The 17,261-nt window shown below is 63.5% G+C and overlaps 1 protein-coding gene across 1 annotated transcript in view; it reads right to left on the bottom strand.

Moving 5' to 3' along the window:
• The window catches only part of NOTCH1 (notch receptor 1), a 48,698-nt gene extending 34,330 nt beyond the window's left edge, over positions 1-14,368 (bottom strand). Inside the window, exons 1-2 of the mRNA XM_039461286.2 lie at positions 14,056-14,368; positions 12,375-12,453 (exon numbers count right to left, since the gene is read on the bottom strand). Of these exons, the coding sequence (XP_039317220.1) occupies positions 12,375-12,453; positions 14,056-14,116 (140 nt within the window). The 5' untranslated portion in view covers positions 14,117-14,368. The remainder of the gene's footprint in view (positions 1-12,374; positions 12,454-14,055) is intronic.
• Positions 14,369-17,261: the final 2,893 nt, after the last annotated feature.

The following is a 17,261-nucleotide window of genomic DNA, read 5'->3' as shown; positions in this document are numbered from 1 at the left end:
GCTGCCGCATCTGATGGACGGAAGGCCCGTGGAGACACAGAGCTGAGGCGGCCACTCCGGCGGCATGTGGCCAGACCCTCCCCCAAACGCCAGCAGGCTCTGGGGCACCAGGAGCCAGGTGTCACCAAAGTGCCCTACAGGCTGTGTGGGGCGTGAAAATGCCGGCTGCAGCCCTGCCCCTTGCTCCACTGGCGGAATTTCCCACCTGGATCCCCCAAAAGCATGTGTGTCCTCTCCTGGGCCTCCCAGGTGCTAGCCACCCCAATGGCCCCTGGGGACCCATGTGGACAAGCCTCGTGGGCTGGAGGGGCCCAGATGGTCACTTTCGCGCCAGGCCTCTGCTCCCAAGCAGGCCCAGCCCAGCCCTGCACCCCACGGTGGCTCAGAGGCCGGGAAGGCAGTGGATAAGCCCAAGGCGACGCTGCTGGAGGGCTCAACCAAGACTCCTTGAACGAAGGCAGCGCCGCAGGCACGCTCCCCGCCAACGCCAGGCGTGCTTCCGGCAACTTCCCACCGCTGCTCCTGAGCAAGTCCTGTCTCGGGTTGGCAGGAAGGGGCTGCCCGGAGGGTTCAGGTTCTCTGGAGTGAGCCCCCCAGCCAGCCTGGCAGACACCGGGGGCTGCGGGCTGCAGTCCAGCCATCCTTGTTCAGAACGCCACAGGGAGGGGAAGGAGCTCCAGACACCTGTCCAGCTCACATCAGTTCAGGAATGAGGAAACGGCCCCCGCCCCTCCTGACCTACACACGGCTTTGTCTCATGGGACCCCACAACCGCCCTGGGGGATGTGTACTGGGCCCACTCCACAGGTGAGAAAACGGGCAGCTATGCCCAGCACACCACCTGGGTCTGAAGGCAGCTCTGAGCCACTCCTGCTGCTGGGGACCAGAGTGGGGTGGGGCGGGGTGGAGCAGGGCAGGGCAGGGCAGGAGTAGCAGAAGCTCCCTGGGAAAGAGGAGGGAGGCGCGTGTCCCCCGCACCCCCAGCACCACCGGATGGCCTGGATGTTTCTCCTGACCACCTGATCGCCCAGAACCGGGAAGTCTGGGGCAGACAATGCGTTCTTACAGCTCTGCCAATAAAACACAAAACCCTAGGGTGGTGGGGGCGGGGCTCTGGGCGAGAGAGGCCCAGCCCAGGGCACAGATGCCCCTTCACCCACATCACCCTCGGGGTGTCGGCACTGGTGGATGAGGGATGAAGCCGACACCCACGTTGCTGGAGGAGAGCTCCTGGCCTCCAGGGGCAGATGCCACCCTCCTCTGCATCCTATCCCCCCTTCCCGGGAAACCACCCTGGAGTGGGTACAGGCCAGGACACCTTTGTGCTGCCTCTGACTCGGCCGCAGATGACAGTGGCTTCAGTGGTGACCCTGGAGGTCACCCCATCCCCATCACACCTGCCGGCTCCCTGCTCTATGGCGACGAAAGGCACAGAGGGGCCTCTGAGCCCAGGAATCCTCCTCTTGGGACCCCCCACCACCTGCCGGCTGGATCCTAGCACCCAGCCTGGCTTACACACGGGCCCCTGGAGCCTCACTCTGCCCAGGCCCAGTGCTGCTGCTGGGCACTAGGGCACCGCACACTTCGGAATTGGGATCCAGGCAGGTGCCCATGAGGAGGGGCGCCTGGAGGAGAGGCCTGCAGTGCCACAACTTGGGGGACACCAGGGTGTCCCGGGACAGCTGGCACAGGCCGGGGACTGTCTGGGGTGCCTTTCTCTGTGGGGAAAGTGGGGGGTTTTGGACTTGGCAGGTCCTAAGACATCTGCTGCTCCAAGGCACTGAATAAGCCCGACCTCGCCCAGTGCCACGTGGCCTCACCCGAATATCTGGCACGACCTCACCCAATCCCGCAGGACCTCGCCCAAATCCCACACGACCTCCCCAGGGCTTGTGGCTGGGGCTGGTCTCCGGGAGAGGCCTTCCTGGAGGGGCCCCTGTGGCACGAGGAGGGGCTCCGGTGTGGATGGCACGGATGGCACATCCTTGGGGGAGCCGGGTGTGCAGCCCCGAGACCCAGCCACGCTTCCCACAGCTGCCACGACACTATAGCATCTCAAAAGAAGACACAATTCAGTGCAGTAGCCGAGCCTTGAGGACAGCCCCTGGAGCTGTCAGGAGCCCCGGGGACACGTCACGGCCCCCTTGGGGAGGCCACTTCCCATCTCCTGAGGAGGAAGGGACCTCAGAGAGGCGGCGGCAGCCCAGGGTCACACAGCCCACATGGGGGAAGAAGCCGATGACCTCGGCTGTTGACCCAGTGCCACCCAAACCTGGAGGGGGAAGGTCTGCTGGGGTGGCCAGGCCTTCCAGCCACTCCAGTCACCCACCTGCCTCCACCTCTGCTTCCAGTGCCCTCCTGGCCCCAGGGCCGCCCACAGCCCAGCCAGGCCCAGCCACCGGGGAGCCGCAGAGCCCTGTGCTGAGCCGGACCCTGCCACCATGTGGCGCCCGGACACTCATCCCCGCCTGGCCTCCCCAACTGGCTCTGTCACAGCAATAGTGCCAGCCTCCTTCTGACCACTGAGGGGGATGCAGGGGGCGGCGCCCAGGAGCTAGGACCAACCCAGACCCCTCTGTGTAAGGATGGAGAACAGAGGCCCAAGGGGCAGGCCCTGGCCCAGCCCCCTCCGCCCACCAGCCAGCCCCAGCCTGAGCTCAGCATCTTACTGAAAAGCGTCAGGGAAACCACACATGTTCGCCCCGGCTGCTCCCCCAGACCTCTCATTTCCAGTAACTGTGTGTTTCCGCTCGTCAACAGCTGAAACCGGGCGGAACTGGTGGGGGCAGGTACCCGGGCCCCGCCACGCGGCTGTGCGGTGCGCCTGGGGCTCATCTGTGCTGCGGGTGTGGGCAGTCAGCACTCACCGCCCACCTCCTTCCCAGGCAGCCTCTGTGCCCACTCGACGGCTCGGCAAGCCCGGCCCCTGCCCTGCCACGGCCACAGCGGCCTCAGAGAGGGCAGGCCAGCGTTGGGGCCCGAGCTGCTGCCTCAGCAGGGTCCAAGGTGGGACACCTGTCTGAGGTGTGGATCAGGCAACGGCACCTCCTGGGGCCTCGGTCCCTGGGCAGGCTCGTTGATCACGGGCCTCCAGCAGGAAACATTCCAGGCCAAAAGCTCCAGCCTCCTGCAAAGGGGCCTGTCTGCAAATGCACCCTGACCTGACCGTGTGGGCTGCGGGGGAACCGTTTCAGGGAAAGTGAAGGATGTGCCGGTTCCCTCCCCTGGACTTGATGGGGCACGAACGCGTCTCTAATAAAGCCAGATCCCCCGCCGTGGCTCCCCAGGCAGGCGCCGGTGGCTCAGGCCATGAGTCAGACTGGGTGGCCCAAGGATGGGGAAGGGGCAGGGGCCGGAAGCCACCACCTCTGTGGCCGGGTATCTCGGCGTGAGGGGAGAGTCACTTCGTCCTGCTCCAGCCGCAGGCCTGTCCGTGTCTGAGAGCTCTTGGGATGTGGCGGGGGGCGGGGGAGTCCAATTCTCAAGCCCAGCCCATGCTGCAGGGCCTCGGCCCTCAGAGAGGCTGACTCAACACACAGGACCTGCCTCCCGGGCCTGGCTCAGGCTGGGCGAGGCTGGCCTCCTGTGCTCCGCAAATCAACAGTGTCAACACAATTTAAGGGGCATTTCCTGAGCTTTAAACAACCAATTCAAGCACTTCAGAGACGCGCCACGGACACCAGGCCAGGGAGCTGCGTAAATAGGGGTGACAGTCTGATGACGAATGCGCCCATCGGCCCGTGAGAGCGAGGCCGGGGTGTGTCGCCAACCTCAGTGCCAGGCGGAGCAGAAGGAGCAACACGACTCTTTCCAGGGGGAAAATCTCGACAAGCAACCTAGGAGTTGGCAGGACTCCCCCCGGGTGAGAATAGCGCTCACCTGGCGCCCACTGGCCCGAACAGCCCTGCGCAGGTGAGGCCAGGCGAGCTGGCTGAGGCCAGCGTGAGTATTCTCTGGTCCCCACTGCAGCAGTGGGCTCTGTGGGGAGGGTCCGGGCAGCATTTGGGCCCAGCCTGATACCGAGATGGCCTCGGTTTTGGACACTCGCAGACTGATTGCCAAGACCCCGGTGGGGCCTGGCAGCTGTGTGGGTGTCGGAGGCAAAGCCTCCCCTGTGTACCCTAGCACATCAGAGCCGCCCCAGTCCCTTCCCCACAGGCCCACTGGACCCCAGGACCCCAGACCTCCTTCCAGGAAATTGCAGGGAGCACAGCAGGGTGCCCACACAGGCCAGACCTCATGGAACCACGGCCATACCCCCACCCCAGAGAGCCCAGGCCTCTGAAATGCAGCTGAGGCTGAGGGGCTGGGGACTCGGAGGATGGGGTCTCCCACCTGGGGGGGTTCACAAGGCCCCTTGGGGACCCACTCGAAGCCACCTCTTTGTATTAGAGAGGGCATGTGGAGAGGGCTCTGTCTACCCCTACTGGCTCAATTCAGAATGCAGACGGCAGGACCCCCCAAGCCTGGGCCCCTGAGCCTGTTAGTGGGGGTTCGGAGGTAAGACTTCTCCAGAAGTTCCCCTCCCAGCATCAACAGGTGCAGGGTCGGGGAGGAGGGGCACTCAAGACACCGCGGGCGGAGGTTCTCCAAGAATTCCACAGGCCTCAGAGACACTGGGACCGCCTAACCACCGTGCACCCCACCACTGGGGAGATCAGGAACCCCGATGCTAACGCTCACGTGTCCACCGGATGGGGAGGAGGCGCCCAGCTGCCTGCATATGGGGCCTCGCTGTCAAGGCTGGCCTGGTGCCCTGCAGGGGACATGGTGCTTCCCCGTCCTGAGGGCAACTCGGAGAGGACACCTTCTGTGTCTCAGCGAGAAGCCAGGCTCCTAGCCCTCACCCGTGTCAGTCACTCCAAGGTGACCCCGAAGACAGCAGGGAGCCAATCACACAGAGCTCCGTCCAGGAAAGGGAAGGCCAAGGAGCAGGCGGACCGCGTGGGTGGGGCTGAGACGCCTGGCATGCCCATGGACGTGTCTGAAGCCTCACTGCCCACCGCTGCCCTGCCCCTGCCATTCTCTTGGTCTAGGGCTCCCAGCTGCTGACCCCGTCTGCGCCAGCGTGGAAGGTACTCCATGGTGGGCCTTACGTGAAGGCCCCACAGCACCCACCCCGTCCTGGCTTGTGGCCAAGCCCAGCCACCCTACAGCCTGGTTCTCAAGCAGCGTGCTCCTCCCCTGCCCGGGGGACCTGCATCTGCCATGCCCACCCACTCCCCAGGGTCAAGTATCTAGTAGATGCTCAATAAAGACCCTCTTCCCTGCATCCTTACAACACCAGGTGTGTGGGCGCTCAGTGACTGTGGCCCCACAGGTCCTCCTGTGGGCTGAGGGACGCTGAAGGGCTTGGCGGCTGGCATGAGTGAGGCTCAGGGACAGGTTGTGAACCTGTCTTGGAGTCCTGAGTGGGGCAAATGCTGTGAGCACACCAGGCTGCCCTATAAATTCACCTGGGAACGTGCCAGGACCCACTCTAGGGGGCTCTGTGGCAGCTGGGTGGCCACACTGGCCCAGAGTGAATACCACCTCTTCCAGGAAGCCACCCCGGATGCCCTCCCAACACGGGTCTCCTCTGGACTGTGTGAGAACTGGGATGCTCGTGTCTCACTCCGGCCAGTCCCCGATGGTTCTCAGCGGCTGAAATCTAGTCCTCAGAAGCAGTTCTAGACCATGCCGTGACACGGATGAACCTTAAACATATCCTGCTCAGTGAAAGAAGCCAGAGACCAAAGACCACTTGCTGCACAATCCCATTCATACACAATGTCCAAAAACAGGCAAGTTCACGGAGACCGAAAGCAGACGGGTGGGTGCCAGGGGCTGGGGCAGCGGGGAAGAGCGACTGTATTTGGGTGCCAATTCTGTTTTGTGCAGCAAAAAAGGCCTGGAACTGGGCAGTGCTTGAAGGAACCCGTGAATGTAACAGATGCCACTGAATAGCACACTTCAGTTCCAAAGTCACATCTTCAGCCTGGGCAACACAGCAAGACCCATCTCTGCAAAAAATTTAAAAATTAGCTAGGCAGGCTGGGTGTGATGGTTCACGCCTGTAATCCCAGCACTTTGGGAGGCCGAGGTGGGCAGACCACGAGGTCAGGTGATCGAGACCATTCTGGCCAACATGGTAAACCCCAACTCTATAAAAATACAAACATTAGCTGGGTGTGGTGGCATGTGGCCTGTAATCCCAGCTACTCAGGAGGCTGAAGCAGGAGAATCTCTTGAACCCAGAGGTGGAGGTTGCAGTGAGCTGAGATCGCACTATTGCACTTCAGCCTGGTGACAGAGTGAGACTCTGTCTCAAAGAAAAAAAAAAAATTAGCTAGGCATGCTGGTGCACACCTGTGGTCCCAGCTACTCTGGGGGCTGAGGCAGGAGGATCGCTTGAGCCCAGGAGTTTGAGGCTGCAGTCAGCCGTGACCCTACCACTTCACTCTAGCCTTGTGTGACACAATGAGATCCTAGCTCAAAAAAACAAAAAAGTGACCAGGCACGGTGGCTCACGCTTGTAATCCCAGTACTTTGAGAGACCGAGGCAGGTGGATCATCTGAGGTCAGGAGTTTGAGACCAGCCTGACCAATATGGTGAAACCCTGTCCCTACTAAAAACACAAAAATTAGCTGGGCGTGCTGGCATGCGCCTGTAGTCCCAGCTACTCAGGAGGCTGAGGCAGGAGAATCGCTTGAACCCAGGAGGCGGAGGCTGCAGTGGGCCGAGATCGTGCCACTGCACTCCAATCTGGCTGACAGAGTGAGACTCCGTCTTGAAAGAAATTTTTTTTGTAATATGAGTAATTCATCAACCAGGATACCCCTATATGCACATCCAGCCCCCAAATCTAGTCCCTAGCTCCCTTTGCTCCCAGGGAGCAGGGTGGGGAGGAGCAGGGCCTCAAGGAGAACCGAACCAGGCGACTTTGGGAAAGACCTTCCCTCCACCCTCCTAACCCTGTAGCTACTGCTCCTTCCCCAGCCAGGAAGACCACTGAGCCCATGCCGCAGGGCCCACAGCCACCACCACGCCTTCAGCCCGACCCAGGCTCCTGCTGGCTGTAGTTGGGAGCGGGCTTGCATACAGACAGGGAAACTGAGGCCCAGGGAGGAGACAGTGTGGGGAGCACAGCACATCAGAACTAGCCCCACTCTGCCTCCCCTCGGAGCTCTGGGCCCCAGGGGGGAATGCCCCAGCACTGCCTGGGAAACTCATGGCGAGTGCCTCCCGGCCCACAGGTTGATGCCCCAAGCTCGTTAAAGCTACTGGTATTTCCTCCTCAGCCGTGGGAAACACCTGGAAAGTTCTGGATACACTTGCACATGAAGGTGAAAGCTGACGCCGGCCTGCCTCAGATCCCCACGCCCTTGCAGTGGCAGCTCTCCCACCCGCGTGCTGGGGATGAAAACGGCGCTGGCCACACCTGAGGGTGGGCGGCTGTCTGCCAGGGGTTTACGAGGCTGGGTAACAGCGGCTGTCCTGAGCATGGAGCTGTCATCACTGCATTACTGAGGAAGGCAAGCTAGACGCCCCATCGACTCTGCAAACCCACATCCTTGCACTATTTATAGACGAGACATGAAACAGGAAAGGTCCCCTCCCCACAGCAAAGGGTGCAGTCCCTTGGCCTGGCCTGGCACTGCCCAGTGGACCCTGGTGGCCGCCACTGCCCATGACAGGTGCAGGGAACAGGGAATGAGGCCAGTCCCGGCTCCCGGGGGGTCTCCAGTCTGCCCGTGTCTGGGGGGTCCCCGCACCCGGCTCTGCCTTGTGGAAGCCCTTCCTGGTGCGCAATGTCTGCCCTGCCCGACTGTCTTCCTGCCAGGGGCACTGCTTTCTGCCTCTCTCTCTTTTCTACGATTGTTTTCTTCAATGGAAAACGTGCTGGCTGCTGCTCAGGGGCAGGCCCCGCCCCAAGGAGGCCGCTTCCTCCAGAGCACTCACTCCAGGCTCCCACCCAGGTCTCTGCCCCAGGCCTTCCTGCTCCTGAAGTCTCCCCAGTCTCAGGAGGTGACACTTTCCATTTGACACTGTGTGGTTTTGTTTTCTGACTTTTGTTTTTTTGAGACAGAGTCTTGTTCTGTCGCCCAGGCTGGAGTGCAGTGGCATGATCTTGACTCACTGCAGCCTCCGTAGCCTTGGTGCAAACGAGCCTCCTGTTTCAGCCTCCTAAGTGACTGGGGTTACAGGCATGGGCCACTGCGCCTGGCACATTTGTGTCTTTCTAGTAGAGACGGGGTTTTGCCGTGTTGGCCAGGCTGGTCTTGAACTCCTGACCTCAAGTGATTCGCCTGCCTGGGACGCTGCATGTGTTTAAACATGTGTATCTAACCCTGGTGCCCTTGAAGGCCAGGTGCTGCATAAGCAGGTGTCTCCTGAGCGCGAGGAGGAGGACTAACCTGTTCCTCTCCTGGCCACGCCCAAAACAAGGCAAGTGAGTCAATGGAAACAGCCAGCCGGGTGACAGAAGACAGCCTGCCCCTCCCCAGCCTCCCAGGCCCTCACGGCAGGGCCCAGTCACTTCCCGCCCGGGCCTCCTTCCTCCTCTTTTAAAGGGAAGCCACGCCCCCCGTCCCACTAGTAGTCGGGAAGTGACGGGGCCACGGTTGGGGACATTCGATTAGGAGAAGGAGAGGGGCAGGACCGGTAGGAGCTCTGTCACCGCTGTGTGACCCGGGGGCCCACGGCGACTGCCCTGGACCTCTTCCTCTTACTTCCCTGTGCCTGGTCCGGACAGCTTTGCGGGGCTGCGGGAGCTATGCCCGGCCTCTGCGTGCCAGCCCACCCCCAACATGTCCCATACGTGAGCTAGGTGCCTCTCTCACCCCCTGCTGGGACGTGAACCCCACTTCCCAGGGCCTTGCCTGGAGCAGAAGGCAGCACCCAGCAGGCGCTCAAACGTGGCTGCGAACAGCAGCCATCCTGGGAGCCAGACTTCCCCCGAGCCTGCCAGTCCCTCTAGAGGCAGCGCCAGGCCCGGCCCACCAGGCAGCACCTTTAGGACTCTCTGAATTCAATCAGTCACTGAAACACCTGGGGAAGAGGCTCTGGAGACCAGCACCGTCAGCCGACGGCGGACGGCAGAGAGGGAAGGCGTGCTGACCAGGGGCCTCCCACGAGGTCCTCATGCCATCCTCAGGCACCACCAAGAGACTCAGTGTGTTTCAGCCTAGCTGACACCTGGGGGAAACTGAGGCTTGCATGACCTGATGACCCAAGGTCCTGGAGCTAGCAGGGGACTGGGCCAGGCCTCAGACACAAAGCTGTTCAGAGCCACAGCCCACCACCCAGCAGGCGGCCGGACGCCCTCCAGGAGGTGCTGGGTCTGACGCCCCTCCACAGTTTCTCCCCACCTGGAAGACGCCCTGTGCAATTCTGACTCGGCCATCAGCAGGCAACATCTGAGCCACCTTCTGCCTCAACGCCCAGCCCAGCCCCAGGCAGCCCTGGGAGAGCCTTTCAGACTACGGTGCAGGCTCACCCAGACGGACAGGGTCCCCGCAGCCCTTCCCACCTGATCCTCAACACAGGGGAAACGGGGAGCCTCTTCAGTACTGCCTGCTCACACCAACGGAGCTGACAAGGGGGCCTGGGAAGGGCCAAGGACCGCAGTGACCCCTGGGCCTGCTCAAAAGGCCGCCATCTCTGACCACAGCCACCACGACCACACTGCACACAGCAGCTGCCCAGAGAGCGGCCATCCTCCACCCACCAGCATGTGCCGCCGGGCGCTTTCTCCCTGGCCACCAGCTGACCAGGCCGCAGGGACACTCCGACCTCCCAGGAAGGTATTTTGCTGGACAAAACCACTTTTTCCAACCCCGAGCCCTGTACCCGCCTGACTGGCAACTTCCCATGGAGGTGCCCTCTTTGGGGCAGAAAGAAATGATTCACTCAGTACGAGTGTGGCAGGCGCCGTGACCCCACCTTCACCAGGCCCCTTCCACAGAGGATGCCGCAACTGGCACCAAAAGTCAAAGCCGTTTCCGGGGTCACAGCTGGATGCCATGGGGCCGGGATTCGTACGCAGACTGGCAGGGCTCCAGGAGCCTGCACCCCAGACGCTTTTGAGAAACAGCGTGGGGTTCTCCCCTTGCTGGGAGAGCCAGGCCTCCCGCAGGTGCCCTGGCCAATTCCTGGACAGTCCGCTGGAGCCTTCTGAGAAGGACAGGCAGGACCGGGAAGCCAGGGCACCTGAGGGGAGTGTGCTGGGTGGGGCTTAAGCCCAGGGAGGGAGCCCGGGGCCTTCCCCGGAGCGGCTGCAACATCCCCAAATTGCAGTGTGGGCCCCGACCTGAGCCTCCACACGCAGGGCCTGGCCCTGGCCATGGCCATGGCCTCCAACGCTGCAACCCAGAGGTAAGAGCCTGAAGACGCGCTTCCGCCCCGTCTTCTCACTGGACTAGTGGGGTGTGCACAATGGGGCCTCTGTGGGCTGAGCCTGGCTGCCTGTCAGGCCAAACTGAAGCAGGCTTCCCGCCAAGAAGGAGGGGGTGCCAGCCCCCCGCAGCGGGGAGGAGGCCAGGCACCAAAGCCCTGGTCAGCGGCCTGGCTTGGGCTGGAAACAGCTCACCAGCACCCCAGGTTTGGAGAGTGGGAGAGTGAGCCCACGACACTGTGGCTCTGTGGCGGGGTCTCAGCCCAGGCCCTGGGGAGCTGCAGCAATCTGTACCTCGAAGCATAGCCCTTTGGCTGGGGGGAGACCTCAGTCCCAGACCCCAGTGGGCTAGGCCGTGCCTCCTCCCAGGGGCCGCTGAGAAGCAGCAACAGGCCCCCAGGTTCCGAAGCAGGGCACTCCTCCCACCCTCCCAAAGTCCCCTGCAGGAGCAAGAAACGTCTCCCAGGGCTCCGCATGGATGAGAGGCAGAGTCCGAGCCGGGTGCACTGTGGCGGGGCAGGGGGTTATACATTCTGGGAAGCCACGCATAATTAATCACACGGCATTAATCCGCCTCCCCCAACAATAGCGGCTGCACTTCCCTGGATCCCAGCTGTCGGGCTCTGAATGAAAGGAAACAAGATTTAGGGCATCAAGCGTCCGTGCGGCTTCTGCAGGGGGAGAAGGGGGCCCCAAAAAGCAGAAAAAAAAAGTAGTGCGCATTCATTAGTGTCTGACAAAGACACAATCGGCTTTGTCCATTAAACTGCTCACAGGCCTGCTTAATTGGCTTCAGTGCGGGGAGGGCGGGGGCCGGGGAGGGAGGGGGCTGCTGCCCACAGGCTGGGCAGTTCGCGCAGGCAGGAGGAGCCGGGCTGGGGTTGTCAAGGGAATGGGCCCTTCTGCAGTTGGAATGAGGGCGCGCAGACTGGCTGGGGAGCCACTTCTTCATCTGTAGCTCCTAGTGGGGCGGGGAGGACTCTTTTTCCAGTGAGCAAACACCAAACACCTCCTCATTATTCTCATCAGGGATGGACTCAAGTTGAAGGGCGTGGGCCACAGCAGCACAGCTCCCTGCAGCCGGCTGGCACTCACAGGCAGGCCGGAGGGACTGGCACTCACAGGCAGGCTGGAGGCAGCCGCTTCCCCAGGACTTCCCAGCCACTCCTGCCCATTGTACATCTGAGGCTGGAGACCAGAAGGGCCACACGATTTTGAGGACAGAGTTTGCAGATGCCAGGACAGAAACCAGACTCAAGAATTTCCCCACATCCTGCGCCAAAACATGAGTTCCACCTTCTCTTCCCCGGCCCCAGCCTGAGTCTGAGAGGAGACAGCTGGAGCAAACAGAGAACCCAAAGGTTGGTCTGATTTTGGAGAGTAAATTTCCTTCAAAGAGGCATCACTCAATCAGAGAGGGCATCAGCCACCCAGAGGGGGCATCACCTGTTTCCAGAGGAGGCATCGCCTGTGCCTAGAGGAGGCATCACCCATGCAGAGGAGATATTACCACCAGCTCAAGAGGCATCACCTGTGCCCAGAGGAGGCATCACCCACCCAGGCATCGCCACCTGTCCAGAGCAGGCATTACCACCAGCCCAGGAGGCATCACCTGGCCAGAGAAGGTGCCCCAAGTTGGCAGCGTGGTGGGGCCTGGGTCTGTTTGTAAATGGTCCAGAGCTCCCCTTGGCAGATCAACTGTTTCTGGGGGACTTAAAGAATTGGGGTACTGGGACTCCCACTTAGTGCCCCAGGAGCCTGAGGTGACCCTCGGAGGAGTGCTCAAGCCCCCAGCAGCCAGACCAGCTCCACACGCAGCATAATTACTGGTGATTAAGTAATTGCCAGACTTTGTCCAATAAAAGTCAGCACGTGACCGCACCCAGACTCTGGGCCATCTCCACAAGACAATGGCCTAGTGTTCTGTCCCCTGCGCCGCTGCAGAAAGCAGGGGCTCTGCCCTCCACAAAGCAGCAGGTCCGCAGGGGTGGTACTCACGCGCAGGCCTCCGTGCCATTGGCCGCTTCACACTTCCCGCCATTCAGGCAGGCCTCACCGGGCTGGGAGCATCGCAGGCCTAGGCAGGGCAGAAGAGAAGTCAGTCTTGCCCGCACCCCCACCGAAGGCCCTTGTTATCCTGGGGGTGGCACCTGCACCCAGCCAAGGGGCGCCATCCACCCCCCACCCCAGGAGCACTCTGTTCAGTGTCATGGGTTGCTGGGGCAGGGGTCCGCAGTAAGACCCTCCATGAAACCAAAGGGGCACCAACATTCCACCCAGAGTTCTGTAAGTCAGAACTGGGGGGAAGGGGAGCAGCGGGGAACACGTCCTGCTTGGGGTGGGGCGGCCTGAGGCGCAGTGGGGGAGAAGCGGAGACAGGGCGGGCTCCTCTCCTAAACATTGCCCCCTACCCCGGAGGGTCCGGCACGGCAGGGGCCCCCATCCAGCCGCCGAGATTGCCTCTGTTTAAACCCGTTCTGCAAGGGGCAGAGCTGGACGGGGCGGGGGGGGGGGGGGGCGAGGGGTGGCCACACTCAGCTCCCGCCCGCCCGTGGGAAAATGCGACAGCTGCTCGCCCGCCGCCCCGCCCGCCAACAAAGCGCCGGCCGCGGCCTCGGAATCAGAGCGGCCCATTGTGGAGTCGGGGCCGCCTCCAGGGGCAAGGGGACTGCACCCCGGGGACACGGCCCCGCCTCCGCCGACACCCAATACCTGCTCCCGCGGGCGCGCACCTCCAGGGGCCGCCCCCTATGCCCACGGGAGGGGGATGAAGATGCCCCGTTCGGAAGGAATCCGACCCCATCTCGAGAAGGGGTCAGTAACTCCAGCCCCTCCCTCCCCATCTCACGGGGGCTGAGAAACGGGGAAGGGGTGTGACAGAGCCGCACTTTCTGGAAGAGGACGGAATATTCTCACCTCCAACTCTCCGAGAAAGAGCGCATTAATCACTGGATTCCCCAGAGACCCCCCTCGACGTGCGGCGGGAGAGTTGTGAGCGCCCCCCACCCACGTCCCACTCCCCGCCCCCAAGATTTCCAAACTTCAACTCCACACAGCAGAAGGAAAGTGAAGTCCCACCGGGCGCAGCGGCGCCGGGCGCAACCCCTCCCCCAAACCTAGAGCCAGGCTGAGGGGCGCTGGGGGGCCCCGGCGAGGGGAGCGGCAGCGAGCCGGGGACGAGCTGACCGCGCGGGTCAGCACAGGCGAACGCGGCGCCGCAGAGCCCACATTCCGCGCCCCAACATCCGCCCGGCGTGGGCCAGAGGCGAGGAAGAAAGAAGATAAATGGCCCGGAGAGGCAACAGGAAACCAAAACCGACTCGATTCAAATCGAAAAGTAGTAGGCAGCGCGCCCGCCGGGCCGCCCGGCGGCAAGCCCCACGAGCGGCGGGTGCAGGGCGGCCCAGGGTAGGGCCTCCGGGGCCCCCGCACCCCACGCTGGCCTCCCCACCCGGCTCCAGGCACGGGCGGCGCGCGTCCACCCCAACGCGGGGACGAGGGGAGGCTCGATCGTCCCCACGACGGGGACTCCAGCACCCCACGTCCCGGCCGCCCGCTCCTCCCTCCCCACGCCGGCCTCCCAGCCGCCCGCTCCCAGCTACTGGAGGCGCGCGCCGAGCGCTACCAAAGTTTCCGAAGCGCGAGGAAAGTGGGGGCTCGCGGGTGGGCGGGCGCCTACCTCGTGCGGCGAGCGCGGGTAGCAGCGCCAGGCAGAGCAGGGGCCCCAGGAGCGGCGGCATGCCTGCCCCCCGGCTGCCCACTGTGCCTGGGCGGCGGCCTCCTGCGCTGGCCGGCGGGGCGGGGGCGCACACGCGCGGCGGACGGTCCCGCGGGCTGCGGCGGCCGCTCCCGGCCTCTCTCTCACGCTGGCGGGCGGCGCTGTGCTCTCGCGGGCTCCCTGGCCGGGCTCCGCGCCCGCCTCGTTCCTTCGCTGCGCTCGCGCCCGCGCCCCGCGCCCCGCGCCCCTGCGCCCCTGCGCTCCCTCCCGCGGCCGAGGCACTAGTGAGGCTCAGGACCGAGGTGCGCTCCGCCCCCGCCCCCAGGCCCCGCCCCCAGGCCCCGGGCCCGCCCCCAGGCCCCGCCCCAGGCCCCGCCCCGCCCCCGCCGGCCTCCCGCGCGCCCCCCGCGGCCTCCTCCAGCCCACGTGCCCCGTCCGGCTTTGCCCCCGCGAGCTGAGCCCCTCGGGGTGGAGGCACCGGCGGCGCGGCGTGGGTCGGGAACGGGCGCCGAGGGACTATTTCTCGTCTGAAAGTTTTCAGAGGCCAAAAGTTTGAGCCAGGGCTGCGGAAGGATCTGGCCCCGGCCGTTGCCGCGCTCGGCGACAATTGGCGACGATCATTTGCATGTGAATAAGCAGCGGAGACCCGGGCGGGGTGGGGAAGGCGAGGCCGCGTCCACCCTGCGCTGGGCCAGGCGGGGAGCAGCTGAGGCCACGTTGGGGGACCCCGCGTCCGGGCAGGGGGCTCTGGGAGGGTCGCCCAGCCGTGGGAGCGCCCCCAGCCCAGTGGCTTCACTCCCTTCAGGAGCCCCACAGCCGCGGGGTTTAGGCGTCTAAGGGATCGATCGCCGGACGCCACGGGCCGTGATTGTCCGAGCACTTGACCGTGAGGGATGGGGGCGCCGCGGCCTCTGGGCAGAGACTCAGGGCGTCCGGAGGGAACAGCCCGGGGCCGGTGCCTGGCAGGCGGATCGGATCGCGCCCGCTGCCCCTGGGGACCCGCATCTACACGCTCCTCGTCCTCCTCCTGCCTAAGGTGGCCCCGGAAAGCACAGGCGGTCCGGCGGATCTGCCGCTGGCGCCGGCGTGGCCCCTCCCACGTGCTCCTTCCGGCTGAGTTATTTCTCCACCACGATGGCAGACATGGGCACCCGGTGCCAAGCCTGGTTAAGTGCCAGGAGTCCAAAATGCCTGCCATAGTCCCTGCGCAAAGTTCACGGCCTCGTGCCAGGGACACACAGCGCCCCCTCCCCATCCCAGCACAGGATGGGGAGTGCGATGGCGGAAGGCGCGCGTCCTGGGGCCCTCCTGGAGTAGGAGGGCGATGTCTGCCCTGGGGGGCCACCAAACAGCTGAGAGGGACCCAGGACTCTGGGGGTCTGGGGGAAGGACTGCAAAAACCCCAGAGGATGGTGGCAGAGGGAGGCACAGAAGGGGGACAAATCTCACACCTGACCCCCCTCTCCCCCGCGAGACTTTCCTGGCACACCTCTTGCAAAGTGTGGAGCACACTGAAACAGCCGGTGCAGGCAGCCTGTCCCGCCCCTTAGCTGCTGCTGGGAGCCTCCCTCGCCTGCGTCCTCCCAGAAGCCGGCCTCACTTCTCCCGGCCTGGGGTAACATCTTGGGGTCAGCGCCCCAGGAGAGGAGGCGCCTGGAGGCAGCAGAGATGTTTATGTAACAGCAGCCCGGCAGCCTGGCGGAGCAGATTTTCCATAGAAGGAAGCGCGAAGCTGTCAGCTCCCAGACTCAGACTCCAGACTGCCCACCACTCTATCCTCTGCTCTGAGTGGCAGCAGATGGGGGCATGGGGAGGCCCAAAGGCCTCAGGTCTGGCGCTGATCGGCATGACTACCTGTGTGCCTCCCTTGGCATCTCTGCCGGTTTTCGCCTGGGGAGGGGAGGAGGGGAGCCCTGGCTTGGGAGCCTCCCTTGGTCTTCCCCAGCTGTGCCGACAGCACCTCCACCATTGGCCTCCATCCTCTGCCAGCAGGGAAGAGAGTGGCCCACTCAAGGGCCACCCGTCAGGCTACCTGGCAGCCAGGCACGCTCATGAGCCCACATTACAGATGATTCGGCTGGGTGCACAGGCCTCGGCCTCCCAGCTCCCTACAGCCACAGCACCCACAGCCAGGAGTACCCCATGGACAGCTGGGGCCGAGGAGAAGCCAGGGATGAGGGGGCAGGCCTTGCCTCCTGTCCAGCCTGGGAAGGGGGTGGGCCCCTGGCAAGTGGATGAGAAGCTTTTTCATTCACAGGTTGTCTGAGCTCTCCATTCCTCTTTTATCAGGACAGCAGGTGTGGACAGTGGGGGAAAGCTGGGGTCCTGACCCAGCAGGAGTGCCTCTGATGGCCTGGGTCCTGGAGACCATCTCCTGCGGGTCAGCCCTGGGCAGCGGGCATTTCAGGAGCTAAAGAGAAACGAGAAGGCAGGTTGTATGCAGGGTATCCTAGCCACTCCAGAAACCTAATGGGAGGATGGGGGCTAGGACCCCAAGTAATTGAATTGGGGTGCAGTGCAGCCAGGCCTCCAGGGGAACTCACGTTGGGCTTCCTGTTCCAGCTTGTGGTGGGAGCTGGGACAAGGTTCCCAGTCCACCCAGGGGCAGGTGTTCCCTGAATGAAGGGTCTGTTTCCAAGCTGGCTGGGGAGCCTGCAAGCAGATGGGATGGGGCCGCAGAGCCTAGTTTGCAGAGGGGAGAGGCAGACATGTCCCACAGCCCCCTTTTCTTCAGAGCCCCCCTTCAGGTGCTGAGGGGAGAGTGGCTTAGGCGTGGCACCCCAAGAGACAGAACTGGGTCAGTTTCCCCTCGTTTGCTGCCAGAAATATAGGGGTGCCATTGTCAGGTGGGTGAGGGAGGCCCTGCTAACATTGACCTAGCCAGGCCCCTCCTGTGCAGCCGCCTCGGGTGCCTTTGAGAGCAGAGCACGCCCCTCAGTTCGTGGAGCAGCGGGCACAGCTGGTCAGCAGGCGGGGACAGCAACTGAGCTCCTGCCACCTGCTCCACCCCAGGTGCTGTCCAGCACGGAGACCCAGGTGACCTTAAAACACCCCAGGGCTGGCTCCAGCCCCAGAGAGGTGTGGTCTGAGTGGAAGGGGGTCAGCAGTTACTGGTTGGGTGTATTTGAAAGGTCTGTGTGTCAAAAGTTCTGCAGGAGAGTCTAAGC

Source organism: Saimiri boliviensis, chromosome 2 (genome assembly GCF_048565385.1).
Source record: "Saimiri boliviensis isolate mSaiBol1 chromosome 2, mSaiBol1.pri, whole genome shotgun sequence".
NCBI classification, from domain to species: Eukaryota; Metazoa; Chordata; class Mammalia; order Primates; family Cebidae; genus Saimiri; species Saimiri boliviensis.
This window is presented reverse-complemented; position numbering and strand designations above follow the sequence as displayed.